The sequence below is a fragment of the Taudactylus pleione genome, unplaced genomic scaffold (genome assembly GCF_031769625.1).
Source record: "Taudactylus pleione unplaced genomic scaffold, aTauple2 ptg000016l, whole genome shotgun sequence".
In the NCBI taxonomy this organism is placed as follows: domain Eukaryota; kingdom Metazoa; phylum Chordata; class Amphibia; order Anura; family Myobatrachidae; genus Taudactylus; species Taudactylus pleione.
Genome location: NW_028284418.1, coordinates 17,706,966 through 17,728,393, shown reverse-complemented (window position 1 = coordinate 17,728,393; position 21,428 = coordinate 17,706,966). Strand labels below are relative to the sequence as shown.

Here is a 21,428-nt window from a genome sequence, read left to right as displayed (position 1 = left end):
CCACCGGTACAGCTGGATTATATATTATAGTATTAAAGTATCAATTCGCAGCAGGCATAAGAAAAGCACCGCGATTGGCTGCTAGTCACAACGCCGGAAACATCAAAAAGTCATGACGATACATCAGTAAAAAAAATTTCTGCAATTGTACTTCCGCCATTGTAACTGTGACCGCCCCTAGCAGCCAATCAGGGTGCTGCTCTTATGCCTGTAGCGAAATGCCTGTTTACAAATCCGGAGCTCGATGTGTGTTAACGTCACCGATTGGCTACGTCTGTTTGAGTGGGCGTGGCCACGGCTAGTCAGTTTAGTAGGCTTTCACGTCATTGATCTCAGGTGCCGCTTCCGGTGTGTTCGTAGTTATTCCTGCTGGTTGTTATCATTTATTACCCGGCGCTGTACCCGCAGGTGAGTGTGTGACAGGTACTCCCCATATAGCCACTCATATGGTTATTCCTGCTGGCTATTATTATTATTGGCGCTGTACCCGCAGTAGGTGAGTCTGTGACCGGTTCCGACAAAAGGGCCATGTACTCACCAGTCATCCACTCACGCAGTGTTGCCGTTCATGTTCCTGTCATTTGTTTATGTAGCTGTAAGCTGGTGCAGAAGTGACTAGCCTATTTCCTCTCCCCTGTCTTACCTATTTGCCTCCCATCCTTTTTCATAGCCTCTTTTATATCCATATTTTATTTCCATCCCCTTATTTGTGATCTCTGGATTAAGAGCTCATTACACCTCTACAGTCTGCATTATTATTATTTTTCTATTTAGTGCAGGTTCTTAAAGCCTCTATGATCAGAGTTTGATTAAGTTAAAGGAACAATTGTGTTCCTTTTGCTTTTTTTTTTTCCATAGATTGTTATGTATCAGTGGTGCAGCAATGTAGTACAGTGGTGTGCCTTACCAGGGTTTGCAGGGGTTTCCTCACATAGGGGAAAATTCAGTTAGTGCACACATTTCTGCTTGCATTCTCCTGTGGTGGCGAGCAGAAACGTGCGATAAGTCCGTGGCTTGGGCATCCAAACTGCTCTTTGGATGCGCTAACCAGGACTTTGGATGGATTTAGTTCTTTTATGTGGCTAAACCTGGTATAATTGGGCATGACAATTAATGGTTGCCCAAAAACAATTGAATTACTACAATGTACGCCCATTAATTAGCGCGTCAACAAAAAAACAATTGAATTGCCCCCACAAAGTCTAAAAATAAACTGATAGGTTATTTGGCTTTTGACAAAAATAGGTAGGGAATTTGGGGGTCTATTTAAGAAGTAATAACCCCTTCCGCAAAAAAAGGGGTTATCTTCCTATTTAACAAAATGTTCTCCTGTGATTCCTTTCATTTTGCCTGGCCAGGCATACACATATTGCTGAAACTCCTCTCCAGCATTGATATGTAGCCAGTGGGAGAAAACCTACATATGGCAGTGAGGTTTTCACTTTGTTTCTAAAGCTGGGTTCACACTGGAGTGATGTCGGGCCGATTTGCTGTTTCATAACGACAAATCGTCTACACCGCTCAGTGTTTGCGCCTGATTGCGTGCTCCCTCTGGGCGCTAGCTGCCTTTGCTGCACATCAAAATTAGCGATATGGTGCGCATTGCCTAGTGTGTACGGACGACCAGGCGATATGTCGTTCCGATTTGGCCTCTGAAGAAGTCACCTCTTGCCACTCCCAGACAGTGATCTCAAAGATGATTGTTCAAGTGTGTACAGGAGCAGTGATAAATCTTGTACAAAGAAACGATACAATATATCGTTCGGACGTTGGCAAGACTGCACAGTGTGTACTCTCAATATTGCTTTTCTACTTCAGGGTCCATAGGGTATCCACAGGATACCTTGGGTATAGGCGATGGCGGCAGACATCCAGGCACCACAGTTAAATTCTCAGCCTCCCAGGATGCACTGGGGTCCCTCTCCTATACCCCGAGCCTCAGGCCACCCAGTTTTCGTTGGTGCCTGGCCGGACCAGTTGCACCGTACAGAGGGGGGTCTTTTCAAGGCCCCTGAAGATTTCTTCACAGCTGTGGCTGCACAACTAGAGTGCTCCAGCATAGGACAGTCAGTATTTACGTCCATGCTGTCACTCCTACACCCCGCCGGTACCGATCCGGGGATGCTGGTTGGTAGCTGGGGTCACAGCTAGCGGTGACCCCGGCTACCTGGACTGTGGCCGGATGCACGGGGGACAAGGTAAGCGGCGGGGTCCCGCGGTGGGCACCCGCCGGTAACAGTCCTTTTTGGTCCCCAGGCAGGGGGCTCCCTGGGAACCGGCTGTGCGTGGGGCCAGGTACTGATCCTGCGCCTTGCACTAGACCACCAGGGACAGCGGACCGCAGCATGTGCGGTACAGCGCGGCGTCCCAGGGGTTAATAGCAGGCCAGGGGAGAACGCCTTCACTGTCTCACAGCCGGCGTCTCCCCCGCTGCACAGTGCCATTCCACAGCGGGCTGTGTCAGCGCTCCTCCCCCGGGCCCGCCTCCTCTCTGCTCCTCGGTGGCCATTTTCTCACTACATGTGCTGGGAATGACAAACGCTGCTGGAAGCTGTTACAGGTGCCATTGCGGTCCGGGTCCCCCGCATACCTCTACTTCAATTAAGGTCAGTGTATGCAGCACTGTTTCCTACCAGGCTCTGGTCTGTGTAGTTGATCGCAGTGCTTGTAATGCAGGATGTTATCTGTGCATTGTATGTGACTTAAATGCTAGCGCTGTTTGCCTGTACTTTCATTTCTGACTGTCAGCCTTTTTCCTATCCCTGTTCTTCTGCTACAGCCCTTGCGGTGCGGTGTTGCAGGGTGTTTATTACCTCACAGTAAACGTGGTTTTTCTGTGTGGGAGGTCACATACGCTCCGTTCACAATCCTCATGTCTGAAAGTGAATGAGGATATCCTCTTCCAACTATAATGTACTGATATCATGTGCAGTTAGCGGAGGGATATGTAGACGCTGAGGGTTTATGGAGGGCATGTTGTATTATATATCACGCCCCATTTCTGTCGCTGTGCCTGCACAAAAAGGGACCGCCCTCGGCTGGCTAAGATGCTTACAGCCCTTGTGGGCAACGCTCCCTGCGTTTCCCCATAGGGGTTATCGCAGCGAGTGGTGGTCTCATCACATGCAGGGGTCCCTGGGCAGTTGATGGTACCCCAGTGTATCCTGTTTTTCGCCCCCCCCAGGTCTCGCAGGAGCCTGTGTGGGTGAATTTATTGTCCAAATGGTATAGCACCTGATGGACGTTTTACAGGGGGAGTCACCATTTCGGCCTTCTAAACGGCCTTTCGGGTCTCAGACGGGTAAGGACATGACGTCTGATGACGGTGACATTATTGACTTTTTCAGACACGAGCCCCTTAGTGCAAAGGAGGCGTAGTCTGGGTCTAAAGTCTATATACCTGGCCTTATACGGGCAGTCCGTGCGGCTTTGGTTATTACATATCCCCCGTGGCTAAATCCAACTATGCCTTCTTGAAGGATAAAGGTGTTGCCACTGTAATTCCTCTATCTGGTCAGGTGGATCATTTAGAGGAGGCGTGGAAAATCCGGGTAAGCGGTTCCAGCCTCAAAAACGGTTGACCTTTTGCATACCCCTTTGCGGATAATTATTTTTCCGAATGGGAGTTACCGTTACGGGTAGATTCTCATGTTACACGCCTAGTGAGGAGTGTTACGTGGCCAATGCCCTCCAGGTCCTCCTTGAAGGAGGTTACACATTGCAAGGTGCAAATATATCTAAAATCCAATTATTCCCTTGCTGGAGGGGCTTCCAGGCCGACTATGGCCGTGTGCTGGGGGGCCAGAGCCATGGAGCGCTGGGTAGGTAACTGGATCTCTGCACACTGACTCTCCAGCAGAGCAGGTGGATAGTGGCAAATTCTCAGAGACTTAGCCACGTTCATAATGAGACAGTCTTACATATAGCCTACTCCTTTCCAGAATCTCCTCGGCAGCAGTAGCGGCTCGGCAGCAGTAGCGGCTCGCCGCTCCCTGTGGTTGCGCTCTTGGAAAGTGGACGCAGATTCCATTTGGAATGCTTTGCCTTTTACGGGACAGGTCCTGTTTGGCCCTCATCTCTGAGGACCGCCATTTGATCCACTGGGCTCAGTGGACTTCAAATGGCTTATGGCTAGGAATGTATTCCTTCTGGCCATTGATTTGGCCTGTAGGATCTCAGAATGGGGGGCTCTGTCATATAGACCTCCCTCTTTCTCATCTTTCCTAGGAACAGGGCAGTGCTTCGCACTTGCCCTGGTTTTGTACCTATGGTGGTGTCTAGTTTCCACATCAATGAAGAAATTATAGTACCTGCCTTTACTTCCCCAGTCCTTTCTGCTGGTGAGGCCTCTTTGGATGTGGTACGGGCTCTAAGAATTTAAGTTGACCGTACCAGTCCATTTAAGAAATCAGACTCTCGGTTTTGTCCTTTCTGGTTTCCATAAAATGGGTTGGCCTGCCACTGCGCTAGCTTTGGCAGGATGGATTCACAGGTCTTCCTGTTCCATCCTCTTTTAAAGCTCTTCCACTAGGTCTGTGGTTCCTTCGTGGGCAGCTCGACGTGGCGCTTCAGCGGTGATTGGAAGCCACGTGGTCATCTGTCCATATTTTTGTAAGGTATTATGTTTTTGATACCTTCGCCTCTCAGGATGCTTCCTTCGGGCGGCGGATTCTCCTTACAGCACAGGAGCGTCCCCACCCTTAAAGGATACTGCTTTGGGACATCCCCAAGGTATCCTGTGGATACCCTATGGACCATGAAGTAGAAAATATGAGATATGGTAAGAACTTACCTTTGTTATCTCTATTTCTGCGAAGTCCATAGGGTTCCACAGGACTCCCGCCCTGTCGCACCTGTACTGCAGATGGGCTTTAATCTGGTCACCGGTTTCTCCGTCTCCTTCTGGTGAGAATGTGATTCTTGTGTGTTCCAGACTTTCTTCTCTCTCTTTTTTGCTCCTGCTCCGGCCTATGGCTTGTTACGAAACTGAGTGGCCTGAGGCTCGGGGGCGGGGTATAGGAGAGGGACCCCAGTGCATCCTGGGAGGCTGAGAATTTAACTCTGTGGTGCCTGGATGTCTGCCGCCATTGCCTATACCCAAGTTATCCTGTGGAACCCTATGGACTTCGTAGAAATAGAGATAACAAAGGTAAGTTCTTACCATATCTCATATTATTCTGGGCTCAATGAAAATCCATTGGTTAAAGTCGTAAACAAATGGCGATTGCTTCAGTGTGTACTCAGTTTAAGAGGTGTCTCGGATTGATCAATCGCATCTAAAATGCTTTCTGTATCACTGAAATATGCAGTGTCAAGGAATAAAACCATTGTCCCACTAATGAGTAATAGACACACTTAGATTATATCCGTTTCCACCCCATTGTAGTTTACAATCTATTTCATAGAATAGCGATACTTACCTTAGGGACGATTGGGATCTTCACCCTTGCCAGGCTGGCATGCAAGGAAACCCCCCAAATCTTAGGTTGATAAGAACACTGGTTTTGAATGTATAGGCCTTTAAAGCTGGAATTTTTTAACAAAATTTGCTATTAACAGTTTTTTTTAAATTGCGTTTGCAGCTCACCTAATTGAGCTACAGGGATGGGCAAGGTCTCATTTTAAACTTTTTATGGCTTTCATATGATATATAACACAGCAGTACCGTATATACTGGAGTATAAGTCGACCCGAATATAAGCCGAGGTACCTAATTTTACCACAAAAAACTGGGAAAACTTATTGACTCGAGTATAAGCCTAGGGTGGGAAATGCAGCAGCTACTGGTAGTAATCCCCCCTCTGGTAGTGCCCCCAGTAGTAATATCCCCCCCTGGTAGTGCCCCCAGTAGTAATATCCCCCCCTGGTAGTGCCCCCAGTAGTAATATCCCCCCCTGGTAGTGCCCCCAGTAGTAATATCCCCCCCTGGTAGTGCCCCCAGTAGTAATATCCCCCCCTGGTAGTGCCCCCAGTAGTAATATCCCCCCCTGGTAGTGCCCCCAGTAGTAATATCCCCCCCTGGTAGTGCCCCCAGTAGTAATATCCCCCCCTGGTAGTGCCCCCAGTAGTAATATCCCCCCCTGGTAGTGCCCCCAGTAGTAATATCCCCCCCTGGTAGTGCCCCCAGTAGTAATATCCCCCCCTGGTAGTGCCCCCAGTAGTAATATCCCCCCCTGGTAGTGCCCCCAGTAGTAATATCCCCCCCTGGTAGTGCCCCCAGTAGTAATATCCCCCCCTGGTAGTGCCCCCAGTAGTAATATCCCCCCCTGGTAGTGCCCCCAGTAGTAATATCCCCCCCTGGTAGTGCCCCCAGTAGTAACATCCCCCCCTGGTAGTTCCCCCATTATTAATCCCCCCCCCTGGTAGTGCCCCCAGTAGTAATATCCCCTCTTGGTAGTGCCCCCAGTAGCAATATCCCCCCCCTGGTAGTGCCCCCAGTATTAATCCCCCCCCCCCTGGTAGTGCCCCCAGTATTAATCCCCCCCCCCCTGGTAGTGCCCCCAGTATTAATCCCCCCCCCCTGGTAGTGCCCCCAGTATTAATCCCCCCCCCCTGGTAGTGCCCCCAGTAGCAACATCCCCCCCCTGGTAGTGCCCCCAGTAGTAATATCCCCCCCTGGTAGTGCCCCCAGTAGTAATATCCCCCCCTGGTAGTGCCCCCAGTAGTAATATCCCCCCCTGGTAGTGCCCCCAGTAGTAATATCCCCCCCTGGTAGTGCCCCCAGTAGTAATATCCCCCCCTGGTAGTGCCCCCAGTAGTAATATCCCCCCCTGGTAGTGCCCCCAGTAGTAATATCCCCCCCTGGTAGTGCCCCCAGTAGTAATATCCCCCCCTGGTAGTGCCCCCAGTAGTAATATCCCCCCCCTGGTAGTGCCCCCAGTAGTAATATCCCCCCCCCTGGTAGTGCCCCCAGTAGTAATATCCCCCCCCCTGGTAGTGCCCCCAGTAGTAATATCCCCCCCCCTGGTAGTGCCCCCAGTAGTAATATCCCCCCCTGGTAGTGCCCCCAGTAGTAATATCCCCCCCTGGTAGTGCCCCCAGTAGTAATATCCCCCCCTGGTAGTGCCCCCAGTAGTAATATCCCCCCTGGTAGTGCCCCCAGTAGTAATATCCCCCCCTGGTAGTGCCCCCAGTAGTAATATCCCCCCCTGGTAGTGCCCCCAGTAGTAATATCCCCCCCTGGTAGTGCCCCCAGTAGTAATATCCCCCCCTGGTAGTGCCCCCAGTAGTAATCCCCCCCCCCTGGTAGTGCCCCCAGTAGTAATCCCCCCCCCCTGGTAGTGCCCCCAGTAGTAATCCCCCCCCCCCCCCTGGTAGTGCCCCCAGTAGTAATCCCCCCCCCCCTGGTAGTGCCCCCAGTAGTAATCCCCCCCCCCCCTGGTAGTGCCCCCAGTAGTAATCCCCCCCCCTGGTAGTGCCCCCAGTAGCAACATCCCCCCTCTGGTAGTTCCCCCATTATTAATCCCCCCCCCCTCTGGTAGTGCCCCCAGTAGCGATACCCCCCCCCCTGGTAGTACCCCCCGGTAGTAGCCCCCCCAGTAGAAAGAAATGTAAAAAAAAAAACACACTTACCTGTAACCCCGCTCCTGGTCCCGACGCTGCTACAGGCTCCTCCGCCGCTTTGCATAATGGGAGAGACGTCGTCATGACGACGTCTCTCCCATTACCCACTGCGGGAGCCGGAAGATGGCTCCCGCAGTGGGAGCAGCAGTAGCCGCTGAGAGTCTGACAGACTCTCAGCGGCTGCTGATTACACCAAACACGTAGCTGCCGGCTCCGGCGGCTGTGTGTTTAGCAGTGTGTAGTGCTGACCGAACTCCGTCCGGTCAGCGCTACACACGCGGTGCAGGCTGTGTCACAGTGACACAGCCTGCACCGCGGCCCGCATGGTACGCTACTCAGCAGCGTACCATGCGGGCATGACTCGAGTATAAGCCGAGGGGGTGCTTTTTCAGCACAAAAAATGTGCTGAAAAACTCGGCTTATACTCGAGTATATACGGTATGTTTCAATAAAAATGTAAAATTTTAAATATCAAAATTTAGATTTTCTCAAAACTTCAAAATGAATGTATATATCAGCCTAAGATTTTTAATTTCTCTTCACACCCAAGGCATCAATTAATATACCAAATTTAATCACAATCTGAAATGGTCAGGTTGAAACCCTGTGTTGATTTGGTGTAGAATAACCCATCTGTAGATCGAAGTGTTGGTGGTGCTTCGTGAGTGTAGAGTTATACCAAGGGTATTTTGCAAAGAGGCAAAATCATATAGAAAAAAACCTTTCTGGGGGCACTCTTTTATAAGATAATTGAAAATGTTTCATTATGTTTTCATTAAAATTGCAGAGCAGCAAGAAAATAAGATGATCCAAGAGTCAGAGAGTGACTCTTCATCAAAATAGTATGTTTTCTCATTTCTTCACAAGTATTAAAAATATATATGAAGTGGATCAGAATATATCCAAATCCAATTGTTTAAACATAAAAAGACATTGAAATATAATAGCACAGTTGTAAACATCACACAATGCATGTCCTCTTAGCCGGAAGTGAAAATATTATTATAAACTCTCATACCACTCAATGGGCTCTATTTACTACAATCCGCATATTGAATGCGGATTGTAGTGTGATATTACCGAGTGAATTCGCATTGCGAATTCAGGTAATATCACAGGGATTTACTATAAATCCCTTGCAGGGACAGAGCTTGCGATAAAGCTCTGTCCCTGCGGATCCCATCCGCACTCTAGTCGCGGTATTTTCGGAAAAAATACCGCGACTAAGAGCCCGCGCAAGCGCCGACCGACCACCGTTACTACCCCCCCACCGACGCTAAGCCCCGCCCCCCGCGATCGCGGACCCCCGCGACCCCCCCCCCCCCCCGCGACCCCTCCCTTCATTACACTTACCTGCATCCTCCTGGCCTCCGGTGGTCTTCTCCGGGCTTCCCGATCAGGTGATCTCCCATACTGCACTGGGGCCCGATCACCTGATGACCGGGCCCCAGTGCACTGTGGGAGACCAGAGAGGAGCGGAGCCATCACCAGAGAGGAGAGGAGCCATCACCGGAGGCCCGATCACCGGTCCCTGGATTCGGGTAAGTAAAAAAAAAAATGTTTAATTTTTTTTTTTCTTTTTTTTACAGCAATCAGCTTGCGGTCTATTTAGACCACATAGCTGATTACTGGTACCGGCTCCCGCCTCTGCTCTCCCCGTTAGAGCAGAGTGGGAGCCCGGTAACCGGGGGAGACCCTGGATAACGCCACCTCCAGGTGGCGTTATTATCACAGGGCTTCCCCCGGTATTTTTTTACAATTTATTTTTAGTAACTTGCACACAGATCACATTTCCCTTTACAATTATGGGAAATGCGATCTGCTTTACTAAAAATAAGTGATACTGGGGGTTGGAGTAGAATTTTACTAATTCTACTCCAATTGCCCTGTAATAAATACAGGTGAAACTAAAATAATGTGAAAAGGGTGTGAAAACACCCTTTTTCACTTTATTTTAGTAAAAATAATGTTAATAAATAGAGCCCAATGTGTGTAGAGTTGCACTAGGTGAAATAAATTTACCAATATGTCTTTGCTGATCCAAAAACATAAAAATAGCAATTGAAAAATGCAGGTAAAAGGTCCTCGGAAGGTAAGTTACAAATGTTCAAACTATATGATTAATTTCTAAGAGCAAATTTGTCACTAGTCATAACATTGTAAATACACTAAATTAGTCAATGTTTCAAGCAGCAAGTTTGTAACAGGTCTTTTTGTATCAAATGAAAATGAGATTCACATTTGTATCAGCATGCCTATACATTTCTAAATCATTACAATAAATCTAGAGAAGCAGACTCCTTTGTTCCCTGTATAGAAGTTAGTGTAGTGATATAGAAAAGTAAAAGATTCTGTATCTCCTACCCCTCTGCTTTGTTCCTATAACTGTGTGCTGTAAGCAGCGAACAGCTGTGTGGGGGAGGGGGTGGGGATGAGGTGAGCAAGAAAGGAAGGTCATTTTCTCTTCTGCTTTCTGTTTAACATTAGCCGAAGTAGTCACTGGGTCAACGGTGAGGAGAGTAAAAAAAAAAGTACCTCTGTGTGGTAAGTGTGAGGATTAACGTTCCTCTCTGGTATGCAAAAGATTTCCATTAGTGCCCATGGGAACTCAAATAGACGTACAGTTCGCCACACTATGACCAATCATGGCTGGTAAAATGGGATTGACAGTATATATAGCCTGCACCAATCAGAGGGCGCTTGGTAAGATTGACACATACAGTATACAGTTAGTTTGTTCTAATTTGTAACCATGGCGGTATTGTGCACAGCCAGAGAATGGCTATAAGATTTCTAACTCAAGTCGTGAATTATAGTTTAATCAGAAAGCACTATTAAAGTATAACCATGGAAACAGAGGACACGAACAATACATTGTGTGGTGTTTGTTACGGTGTTATTATAAATCTATGTCCTTTTGTTTAAACAATTTGGTTAGGGTACATTTTGATTTACTTCTTATATTTGTGATACCTATGGAGAACTGAGAAAGCATGCTATTTTGATAAAGAGCCACTCTCTGTGATTATCTTGTTTTATCCTCTGTATAACATAATGGAGGAGCTACAGGATACTAAAGTGAGCTACTTGGTCCTTAAAATAAAAATCATATGATCCTTAAAAAAAATCCTCTGATCCCTTGCAGTGTTCATCCTACCCATGAGAGTACCAGGTGAGGCAGCATCTAGAGCACACTACACATGTTTGAATGTGTGATATAAGCAATACATGTAAGTTAGACACCTACAGGTAAATCTAAAACCAATACCACGATACCGAATTAAAAGTTCCACAACGCTACTCTAAAGCAACTGCTCCGAGTGATAGTAAGAAGGAAACTTGAGGATTGTATGCAATCCTAAAGTATCCTTCTTAGGTACCTAAGGAGAATACTTCTTTTTCACACTGATTATTCTCCCAGTGAGTATTTAGCAGCATCCTTTCTAGAGCAATTAATCTATGGTTGTTACCTGTGTTCAAGTTCAGGTATTGTCTAGTGGAACCACTGAGAATTTGGATTCCCAAGTGTTTAGATGGATACAATGTCCTTGCGCAAAGAAAAAAAAAATCACTTTGCTAGCGTAGTTCAGAAATTTCTTATTGAACTATAGTTATTAAACTTTTTCAGTAATGAAAAGATGTAAGGCATGTTTGTGGCTAAAGTTCTGCAAATAAAACATCTGAAAATATATTTTGTATATTCTAGACAGGCTGTATATGCATCTTTCTCCTGTGAAACTCAAATAACCAACCTTCTTAATATAGGGTTCGTTTAATTATATTTGCATCATAAGGTAGGAATTACAGAAACATTGTCACCAGAGATTTATTTCAATGTAATTGAATTTTTAGGTATTTTTAATAGACTAGGGAAAAAAAATATTTCCCCCAACGCACTGCAATCAGCCAGCCTTGCATAATACTCAATAGAGGAAGTAAGTCACTTTTGCTGGGTCATTGCAGTGTGCTGGAGGAATTTTTTATTTTTCTTGTCTAGAATAACCTCTCCCTTGCACGTGTATGTGATTGGCCAATCAATTGATTGAGCAAATTCCATTCTGTGTTTCACATTTTTAATAGTCTACCTATGTGTGGCAAAGTTAATGGCAAAGATGAATGTATTCCATCAACATGTTTTTCTTTAGTATACATTTAAGTTGTTAAAATGTTATCTTTCCCTTAGATCATGGACTCCCGCTTTAGTCGTGGAAAGTCTTCTATTTTAGAACGCTCACTGGCCAGGCCAAAGACTGAGGTGAGCCTCAGTGCATTTGCCCTTCTATTTTCTGAAATTGTACAGTACTGCCAAAATCGTGTTTATTCCGTTTCTGAACTGCAAGCTAAACTGTCTGAGCTTGGCCAGCAAGTTGGTTGTCGTATCCTTGATCCTCTAGTCATGAGGGAGAAGAATGGTAAACGTGAGACTAAAGTTATAAGTGCCCTCCTTTTCATAAAGGTTGTTGCATGGAAAGCACTTTTTGGTAAAGAAGCAGACAAACTAGAGCAAGCAAATGATGATGACAAAACTTACTACATAATTGAAAAGGATCCTCTTATTAATGCATACATTTCAGTTCCAAAGGAGAACAGTACTCTGAACTGTGCGTCTTTCACAGCTGGCATTGTAGAGTCTTTGTTGACCTGTAGTGGCTTTCCAGCAAAAGTGACTGCCCATTGGCACAAAGGGACCACACTCATGATCAAATTTGATGAGTCTGTCATTGTTCGGGACAAAGCACTGGATGGACGCTAAAAGCCTTTAGGTATCAGACATTGATGGAAGCTTCCAACCTACGTTCTCTTGTTCTTTTTCTGTTTGCATCTTAAATAAACCTTGTAAAATAAAATGTTGTTTGGTTTGCAGTATGGTAATAGCAATGTTTTCCACATGCATCACCTCTAGAAAGGCTGATTTAACATCCTGTATTTTACTATAGCTTTAGATCAAATTAGTTTGCTCAAATAAATCTGAATGCTCTTCAAGTTGACTCTTTTTCATATACGAATTTGCCCTAAGCATATCAGAAATGTCATTGTAGTATTCTAGTCTCCACTACTTCTACATTCCTCATTGAATTTTGGCTTGGTTGGTGGCTTGTTACCAGTTTTATGAAAATAAATATTTAAAAAAAAATAGTAATAATTCTTATTTAAAAGCTCTCATGCTGTGAACTTGAAGGTCATACCACTCAGTATTGCTTCTCAAACCTTTCCACTTCATTGTCCCAAGAGTGGGGTTTGAGGTAGGTAAGATTTTATATATATATATATATAATTTCTACTTCAGGGTCCATAGGGGGTCCACAGGGTTGACCTTGGGGTATAGCTGGATCTGGATCCATGGGCACCACGCAGTTAAAGCTTTGCTGCTCCCAGGATGCACTTGGGTCCGTCCTCCTCTATACCCCGCCCCGGCCACAGGCACCTCAGTTTTAGTTGGTGCCCGGCCGGAGAAGATTTTATTATTTTATTTTTACTGTCTTCAGAGCGGCAGCATCAGACTGTCCATCTGGACGTCTATGCTGCCGCTCCAACAGCCCCGCTGGCGCTGCGACGCCGGTACTGATCCGGGGATCGCAGCGGGACCCCGGAGTCAGTGCTAGCGTGGCTCCGGGACCACCCAAGGACTGCTGCCAGACTGAAGGGGCCAGATAAGCCGCGTGCAGCGCTGTCAGCGCTGCACGCGGGGATAATGCAGTCTTCATGCCGCCGGTCTCTGGGGACGGACCGGCGGCGCTAGTAGCGGCGGCGGGCTCCCCCTCTTCAGGCATACCCCGCGTGTCCGCTGGCCCCCGGGGTGTAAGTACCGGCGGGGATCCGGCTTCCCCGGGGGTTTAGTACTAGCAGGGGAGGCAGCCTTCCCTGCTTCAGCGCTCCTCCCCTCAGCCCAGCGCGCCTTCTCTCATGTGTGCTGGCGTCGCTGGGCTGTAATCTCCTGGCCACTCCTCCTCAGAGCTCTCCGGCGGCCATCTTCCTCAGGCAGCATCGCAGAGCTCCCAGGCAGGCTTCCAGTGGACCAGTCCCCCTGCGTACCTCTCCCCCTGCAAAGGACAGTGTTCGCAGCGCTATAGCCCTCCCAGACACTGAATCTGGGAGGTTGATTGTAGCGGAAGGTGCAGTGAGTATAACTTCTCTGCATGGTATGTGACTATTGCTAGTGCTGCTGTCTGTGCTTATTTTCTACTTACTGTCAGCTTTTTACCTATCCCTTTCCTTCTCCTACGGCCCGCAGGTGCGTGGGGGAGGGGTGTTCTTTCTGTGTACCTCACTTATATAAATCTACGTATTTTGTGAGGTCCGTCACATACTGCGGTGTGCTCCTCAGTACCAGTTTGTGGGCTGTTTGGGTTGCATACTTGGGAGTGCGTGGGTGTTATACGCCTTTCCTCGTTTCGGTGAGACACTTTTTTTGAAAAAAAAAAGTTTGTGTCATGTCTGATGAGGGGAATGAGCGCTCCGAGGCTCCTGTGTTGTTTTCCTGCCGACGCTGTTCGGCAGGGGTTGACGGGGCAGAATTGTCTGAGGACGGTCTGTGCGGGCGGTGCCAGTTGGTACCTGGACCCTCTAAACCCCCGGTGGCGCAGGATCCTCCGTGGGCAATGTTTACGCAAGTGCTGGCGTCAATCGCGGACCGACTTGCGGTCCCGACTGCGGCCCCTTCTAGGGCGTTGCCCCAGCCTACCATGCCCCGTTCCCCGGGTGTGACTCGTCTGGTGCAGTCTCCTCCCGGGTCTCAGACTGTGGGTCCTTATGCGGATTTGCCGGTATACGTGCAAACCCCCACCGTGCCGCAGCAGTCGATGGTACCTTTTCAGGGGTATCCTCAGGCAGTACCCCCGCCTTGGGTGGACGTCCTCTCCAGCTCTGTTCAGAGTCTGGCGGCTTCGTCCTCTGCTTTTTAGCATATGTTGCACAGTGATTTGCCCCCACGGGCGTCCAAGCGTTCCGTTCCGGCTTCACCGGCGGCTCAGTTCACGGACACGGACGTGTCTTCGGATGACGGGGAGATCCATGAAGACTCTGACTCGGATGCCGGGGCCCAGGAGATGGAGGCTAAGTCTTCCATTAATGTGCTGGCATTGGTTAGGGCGGTGCGGGCCATCCTTCACATTGAGGAGGATGTGCCCGCCCCCAGGTCAAAATACCCTAATTTTAAAAAGGCCAAGGTAGCTTCGACGGTTTTTCCCCTGTCCGATCAATTGACGGATCATATGGCAGGGGCCTGGCAGTTGCCCAGCAAGAGGTTCCAACCGCAGAAGCGGTTGGCTTCGAACTATCCGTTTCCGGAGGCTCATTGCAGGAAGTGGGAAACTCCTCCAGCGGTGGATTCCCACGTTACCCGCTTAATTAAAAGCGCTACGCTGCCTTTGCCGTCGATCTCCTCCCTGAAGGATCCCACGGACAGGAAGGTGGAGACTTGTTTGAAGTCTATTTACTCTCTCTCGGGGGCGGTGGCCCGTCCGTCCATGGCCATCTCTTGGGTGGCTAAGGCCATCGAGAGCTGGGCCAATGCTTTGGAGGATACCTTTCCGGAAGATGCTCCGGAGATCCAGAGAGCGTTTATAGGTCAAATGAGGGATGCGGCTTCCTACATTGGGGAGGCATCGTTAGACGCAAGCCTGCTAACCTCTCGGGTGTCGGCTGCAGCTGTGTCGGCGCGTCGGTCTTTGTGGCTGAGGTCTTGGAGAGCTGACGCTGACTCCAAAAACGGACTGGAGGCCTTACCTTTTAATGGGGAGTTGCTTTTTGGTCCAGACTTGGACAAAATTGTGGACACTCTGGCTAAGTCTAAATCAGCCTTCCTCCCTTCGGCTTCTGCTCCTACCAAGGTACGGAGCTCTGCTTTTCGGTCCTTTCGGGTTCAGGGCAAGGCAAAAGGTCAGTCCTTCCCGAGGCAGTCGACGACCAAGGCCGCTTCTAAGCCCAAGAAGCAGCCCTGGAGTGCCAGGCGCCCTTCTTCCAAGCAGGAAGATAAACCTTCTGCCTGATGGGACGGGCCTCCCTCTGGGGGACCCCAGAGTGGGAGGCCGACTTCTTCTATTTGCCCAGTGCTGGCACAATACCACCACGGATGCCTGGGTTCGAGAAGTGGTCTCCCAGGGGTACGCCCTGTCTTTTCGGCACAGACCGCCCCACCAGTTTTTCTGCACGAGTCCTTCTCAGGATACGACGAAGTCTTTACAGATTCAGGAAGCTATAGAGTCCTTGCTGACAGCAGGGGTCATTGTTCCCGTTCCTCCATTACAACGAGGGACGGGGTTCTATTCTTCTCTGTTTCTGGTGCGGAAACCCAATGGTTCTCATCGCCCTATCCTCAACTTGAAGTCTCTGAACAAATTCCTCAGAGTTCCCAAGTTCAGGATGGAAACGTTACGTTCCATCATTCTGGCGATGGAGCCGGGGGATTACATGGTGTCCCTGGATATCCAGGACCCCTACCTCCATGTTCCGATAGCACCTTCGCACCAGCGGTATCTGAGGTTCGCTATCCTTCAACACCATTACCAGTTCCGGGCGCTACCCTTTGGTCTCTCCACGGCACCGAGGGTGTTCACGAAGATTATGGCGGTCATGGCCGCACATCTTCGGAACCAGAATGTACGGCTACTACCGTATCTGGACGACCTCCTGTTGCTGGTGAGTTCCCCGGAGGTACTGCTTCATCATCTCCACTTGACGGGCGCTTGCCTGCAAGCGCACGGGTGGCTGATAAATTGGAAAAAGTCCTCCCTGATTCCATCTCAGCGGATGGTTCATTTGGGAGCCCTGCTGGATTCTCGGCAGCAAAGGATCTTCCTAACCCCGGAGAAGGTCTTCTCCCTGCAGCTGAGGATACACAGTTGCCTGAGCAGTTGCCGCCTATCGGTCCATTCGGCTATGAGGGTTTTGGGCTCCATGGTGTCAACATTCCACATGGTGGAATTTGCCCAGTTCCATTCCCGGCCTCTACAGGGGCTGATTCTATCGGAATGGAACGGGTTACCTCACCGGATCCGCTCTCAGTTGCTGGTGTTGTCCCCGGAGGTTCGGCAGTCTTTGGCTTGGTGGCTTCAGACAGCTCATCTGATCGAGGGGCATCCCTTTTGGATCCCGGACTGGGTCCTGCTCACGACGGATGCCAGTCTTCGGGTTTGGGGGCAGTGACCGGCTCGTTGTCACTTCAGGGTCGTTGGTCTGCGGAAGAAGCTCTTCTTCCCATCAACATTCTGGAACTGCGGGCGGTTTATCGGGCCCTGCAGTCGTCCGGTCCCGCTCTTTACGGACGGCCGATTCAGGTGCAGTCCGACAACGCCACCACGGTGGCGTATATCAACCACCAAGGAGGAACTCTAAGTCGGGCAGCAATGTCGGAGGTGTCTCGCATCCTTGCTTGGGCGGAGTGTCACATTCCAGCGATCTCGGCAGTCTTCATTCCCGGAGTCCTCAATTGGGAGGCGGACTTCCTCAGCCATCACGACGTGCATCCCGGGGAATGGTCGCTTCACCCAGAGGTGTTTCAGCTACTCGTGGACAGGTGGGGGCTGCCGGAGCTGGACTTGATTACCTCCCGTCACAATCACAAGTTGCCCGTTTACGGGTCAAGGACAAGGGACGCAGGTGCCAGTCTGGTAGACGCGCTGTCGGTGAAATGGACGTTTCACCTGGCGTATCTGTTTCCTCCGATATCCTTACTTCCTCGGGTTCTGCGGAAATTCAAGCAGGACGGCGGCACGCTCGTGCTGGTTGCTTCGGCGTGGCCCAGACGTCCTTGGTACTCCGATCTGAGGTGTCTCTCCATCGACGCTCCGTATCTTCTTCCTCAGCGTCGGGACCTGTTGTCTCAAGGGCCCTGCCTTTACCCGGATCTGGGTCGGCTGTCTTTGACGGCGTGGCTCTTGAGACAGCCGTCTTGAGGTCTAGGGGTTTCTCCAGTTCAGTCATTGGTACCATGCTTAGGGCACGCAAGCCTGCCTCCGCACGGATTTACCACAGGGTGTGGCGCACTTACTTTCAGTGGTGTGAATCCAGAAACTATGATCCTCAGGTGTTCCGGGTTTCCAGAATCTTGGAGTTCCTTCAATCAGGTTTGGACCTCGGCTTACGCCTGCACTCTCTGAAGGTTCATGTTTCTGCATTGTCCGTGTGGTTTCAGCGACGGATTGCTACACTACCAGATGTTCACACCTTTTTCCAGGGTGTTCTCAGGATACAGCCTCCCTTCGTGCCTCCTGTGGCTCCTTGGGACTTGGCGGTGGTGCTAAGGGTCTTGCAGGGTCATCTTTTTGAGCCTCTTGAGGCGGTGGACCTCAAGTGGCTGACGTTCAAGACCGTTTTTCTCCTAGCAATTGCTTCTGCCAGGAGGGTGTCAGAGTTGGGGGCGCTTTCCTGTCGCCCTCCTTTTCTGATTTTTCATCAGGACAGAGCGGTGCTCCGCACTCGTCCTTAGTTTTTGCCCAAAGTGGTCTCGAAGTTCCACATTAATCAGGAACTTGTGCCAGCTTTTCAGTCGCCTGATCTTTCAGCTGGTGAGGCTTCCTTAGATGTAGTCCGGGCACTTAGAATCTATGTGGATCGGACTGCTTCGGTTAGGAAGTCGGATTCTTTGTTTGTCCTCTTCGGTTTTCACAAGAGGGGTTGGCCTGCCAACAAGCAAACGTTAGCCCGTTGGCTTCGTTCCGTTATTTGTGAGGCTTATGCACAGGAGGGTTTACCTGTGCCAGCCTCTGTTAAGGCTCATTCCACTCGTTCTGTGGGTCCCTCTTGGGCTGCTAGACGTGGCGCCTCCGCTGTTCAGCTGTGTAAGGCGGCCACTTGGTCTTCAATTCAAACGTTTTTGAGGTTCTATGCGTTTGACACCTTCGCCTCTCAGGATGCATCCTTCGGGCGCCGGGTACTCCTTTCAGCACAGGAGCGTCCCCGCCCTTAGTTGAACTGCTTTGGGACATCCCCAAGGTCAACCCTGTGGACCCCCTATGGACCCTGAAGTAGAAAACAAGAGATATGGTAAGAACTTACCTTTGTTATCTCTGTTTCTACGAAGTCCATAGGGTCCACAGGGCACCCGCCCTGACTCACCTGGCTTCAAATGGGCTGTGTGGCTGGTCACCGGTTTTCCGTCTCCCATTTCTGTGAGTATGGTTTCTTGTGTGTTCCAGTCTTCCTTCTCTCTGTTTAGTCTCCTCCTCCGGCCTTAGCTGCTTACCAACTGAGGTGCCTGTGGCCGGGGTGGGGTATAGAGGAGGACGGACCCAAGTGCATCCTGGGAGCAGCAAAGCTTTAACTGCGTGGTGCCCATGGATCCAGATCCAGCTATACCCCAAGGTCAACCCTGTGGACCCTATGGACTTCGTAGAAACAGAGATAACAAAGGTAAGTTCTTACCATATCTCTTGATAGATATACACACACACACACACACACACACACACACACACACACACACACAGCCTTGCAAAAGTATTCACCCCTCTTGGCGTTTTACCTTTGGTAAAGTGAAATGAGAAAAATGTACGTAAAAAAGAATCTTTAGAAATAAAATTCTGAAAATTGTCATGTTAATATATAATCATCCCCCTTGCGAGGAAGCCCCTCAAAATTTCTGGTGCACCCAATTACCTTCAGAAGTCACATGATTAGTGAAATGAAGTCCACCTGTGTGAAATCTGTCACATGATCTGTCAGTATAAACACACCTTTTATGAAAGGCCCCAGAGGCTGCAACACCACTAAGCAAGAGGCATCACACCATGAAGACCAAGGAGCTCTCCAAACAAGTCAGGGACAAAGTTGTTGAGATGTACAATTCTGGGTTGGGTTATAAAAAAAAATAAAAAAATACCCAAATCTTTGATGATCTCCCAGAGCATCATCATCATCAAATGGAAAGAACATGGTACCACAACAAACCTGCCAAGAGAGGCCCGCCCGCCAAAACTCACAGACCGGGCAAGGAGGGCATTAATCAGAGAGGCAGCGCAGAGACCAAAGGTAACCCTGAAGGAGCTCCATAGTTCCACAGCAGAGACTGGTGTATCTGTGCATGTGACCACAATAAGCTGTACACTCCATAGAGCTGGGCTTTATGGAAGAGTGGTCAGAGAAAAAGCCATTACTTAGTGATAAAAATAAGAAGACACCGATTTGAGTTTGCCAAAAGGCATGTGGGCGACTCCGCAAATGTATGGAGAAAGGTTCTCTGGTCAGATGAGACTAAAATTGAACTTTTCGGCCACCAAGGAAAATGCTATGTCTGGCCCAAACCCAACACATCCCATCACCCCAAGAACCCCATCCCCACAGTGAAACATGGTGGTAGCAGTATCATGCTGTTGGGGATGTTTTTCAGCAGCAGGGACTGGGAAACTGATTCGAGTCGAGAGAAAGATGGATGGTGCTAAATACAGGGATATGCTTGAGCAAAACCTGTTTCAGTCTGCCTATGATTTGAGACTGGGACGGAGGTTCACCTTCCAGCAGGACAATGACCCGAAGCATACTGCTAAAGCAACACTCGAGTGGTTTAAGGGGAAACATTTAAATGCGTTGGAATAGCCTAGTCAAAGTCCAGAACTCAATCCAATTGAGAATCTGTGTTCAGACTTGAAGATTGCTGTTCACAATTGGAAACCATCCAACAAGAAGGAGCTGGAGCAGTTTTGCCTTGAGGAATGGGCAAAAATCCCAGGGGCAAGATGTGGCAAGCTCATAGACTGATCCAAAGTGACTTTAGGGGGGTGAATAGTTATGCACGCTGAAGTTTTCTGTTATGTTGTCCTAAATGTTGTTTGATTCACAATCTAAAAATAAACACAACTTCACAGTTGTAGGCATGTTCTGCGAATGAAATGATGCACACCTTCAAACAATCCATTGTAATTCCAGGTTGTGAGGCAACAAAACATGAAACATGCAGAGGGGTGAATACTTTTGCAAGGGTGTGTGTATGTGTATGTGTGTGTGTGTGTGTGGTATGTATATATATATATATATATATATATATATATATACACACGCGCACCCCCCCCCCCCCCCAAGATAAATGGCGGCACACACAGGTCATGCAGAGAGAAGAATACACTGACACCTGTGTCAATCCTGTTTGACGTTTCAGTCAGAATAGACTTTTATCAAGAACATACATAAAACACAAAACATACATGCCTATATACCATGATGTAAAATGTGATAGGTGCTTCCTCCGTCTGCAATCCACCGGGTGCTTCGAGTCTGACGTCATCTGCAAGCGTCCCCGCCATTTATCTTGATTTGTGCATTTGCTGTTCCTTAGTGAACACTGTGGAGGGCACCAGGGCATTTCCTATGCTAAAAGCGGAGGGCCAGCCATTAAGTTTTTATATATATATATATATATATATATATATATATATATATATATATAAAAATTACACACACACTATTACTTCCTGGGCTGGTGGTGCAGCTTACCGAGCTCAATCACCTTTTGGTGCTAGCACGTTCTGCAAGCCGGGCTGTGTAAGAAAAATACCTTGGTCCCCATTGTGACTCCAAAACAGCTCTGACCCATTGTGTCATGGACTTCACAAGACCTCTGAAGGTGCCCTGTGGTATCTGACACCAAGGTGGTAGCAGCACATCCTTTAAGTCCAGTAAGTTTCGAGGTGGGGCCTCCATGGCTTGGTTTTTTTATTATTTTCCCATAGATGGCTGATTGGATTGAGATCTGGGTTATGTGGAGGCCATGTCAACATCTTGAACTCTTATCATGTTCCTCAGACAATTCCTGAACAATGGCCCTGATTCAGAGCCGGACGCTCTGACCAGAGCGCTCGCTCTGAATCAGGGCCCACCTCCATTAAAATAGAGCGTCCTTCTGGACGCTCGTATAGCTGTGGGTCACCACCCAC

General features: G+C 48.9%; 1 protein-coding gene across 2 annotated transcripts; it reads left to right on the top strand.

The window, feature by feature from the left end:
- Positions 1-251: 251 nt before the first annotated feature.
- Positions 252-12,546, top strand: TRAPPC5 (trafficking protein particle complex subunit 5). 2 transcript variants are annotated; one of them, XM_088473332.1, is made up of 2 exons: positions 252-408; positions 11,747-12,546. In XM_088473332.1, exon 2 carries the CDS (start codon positions 11,750-11,752, stop codon positions 12,314-12,316), a length of 567 nt encoding a protein of 188 aa, XP_088329458.1. In that variant the 5' UTR covers positions 252-408; positions 11,747-11,749; the 3' UTR covers positions 12,317-12,546. The 2 variants fall into 2 exon arrangements, with proteins under 2 accessions (XP_088329458.1, XP_088329459.1); XM_088473333.1 differs by lacking the exon at positions 252-408 and adding an exon at positions 419-496.
- Positions 12,547-21,428: the final 8,882 nt, after the last annotated feature.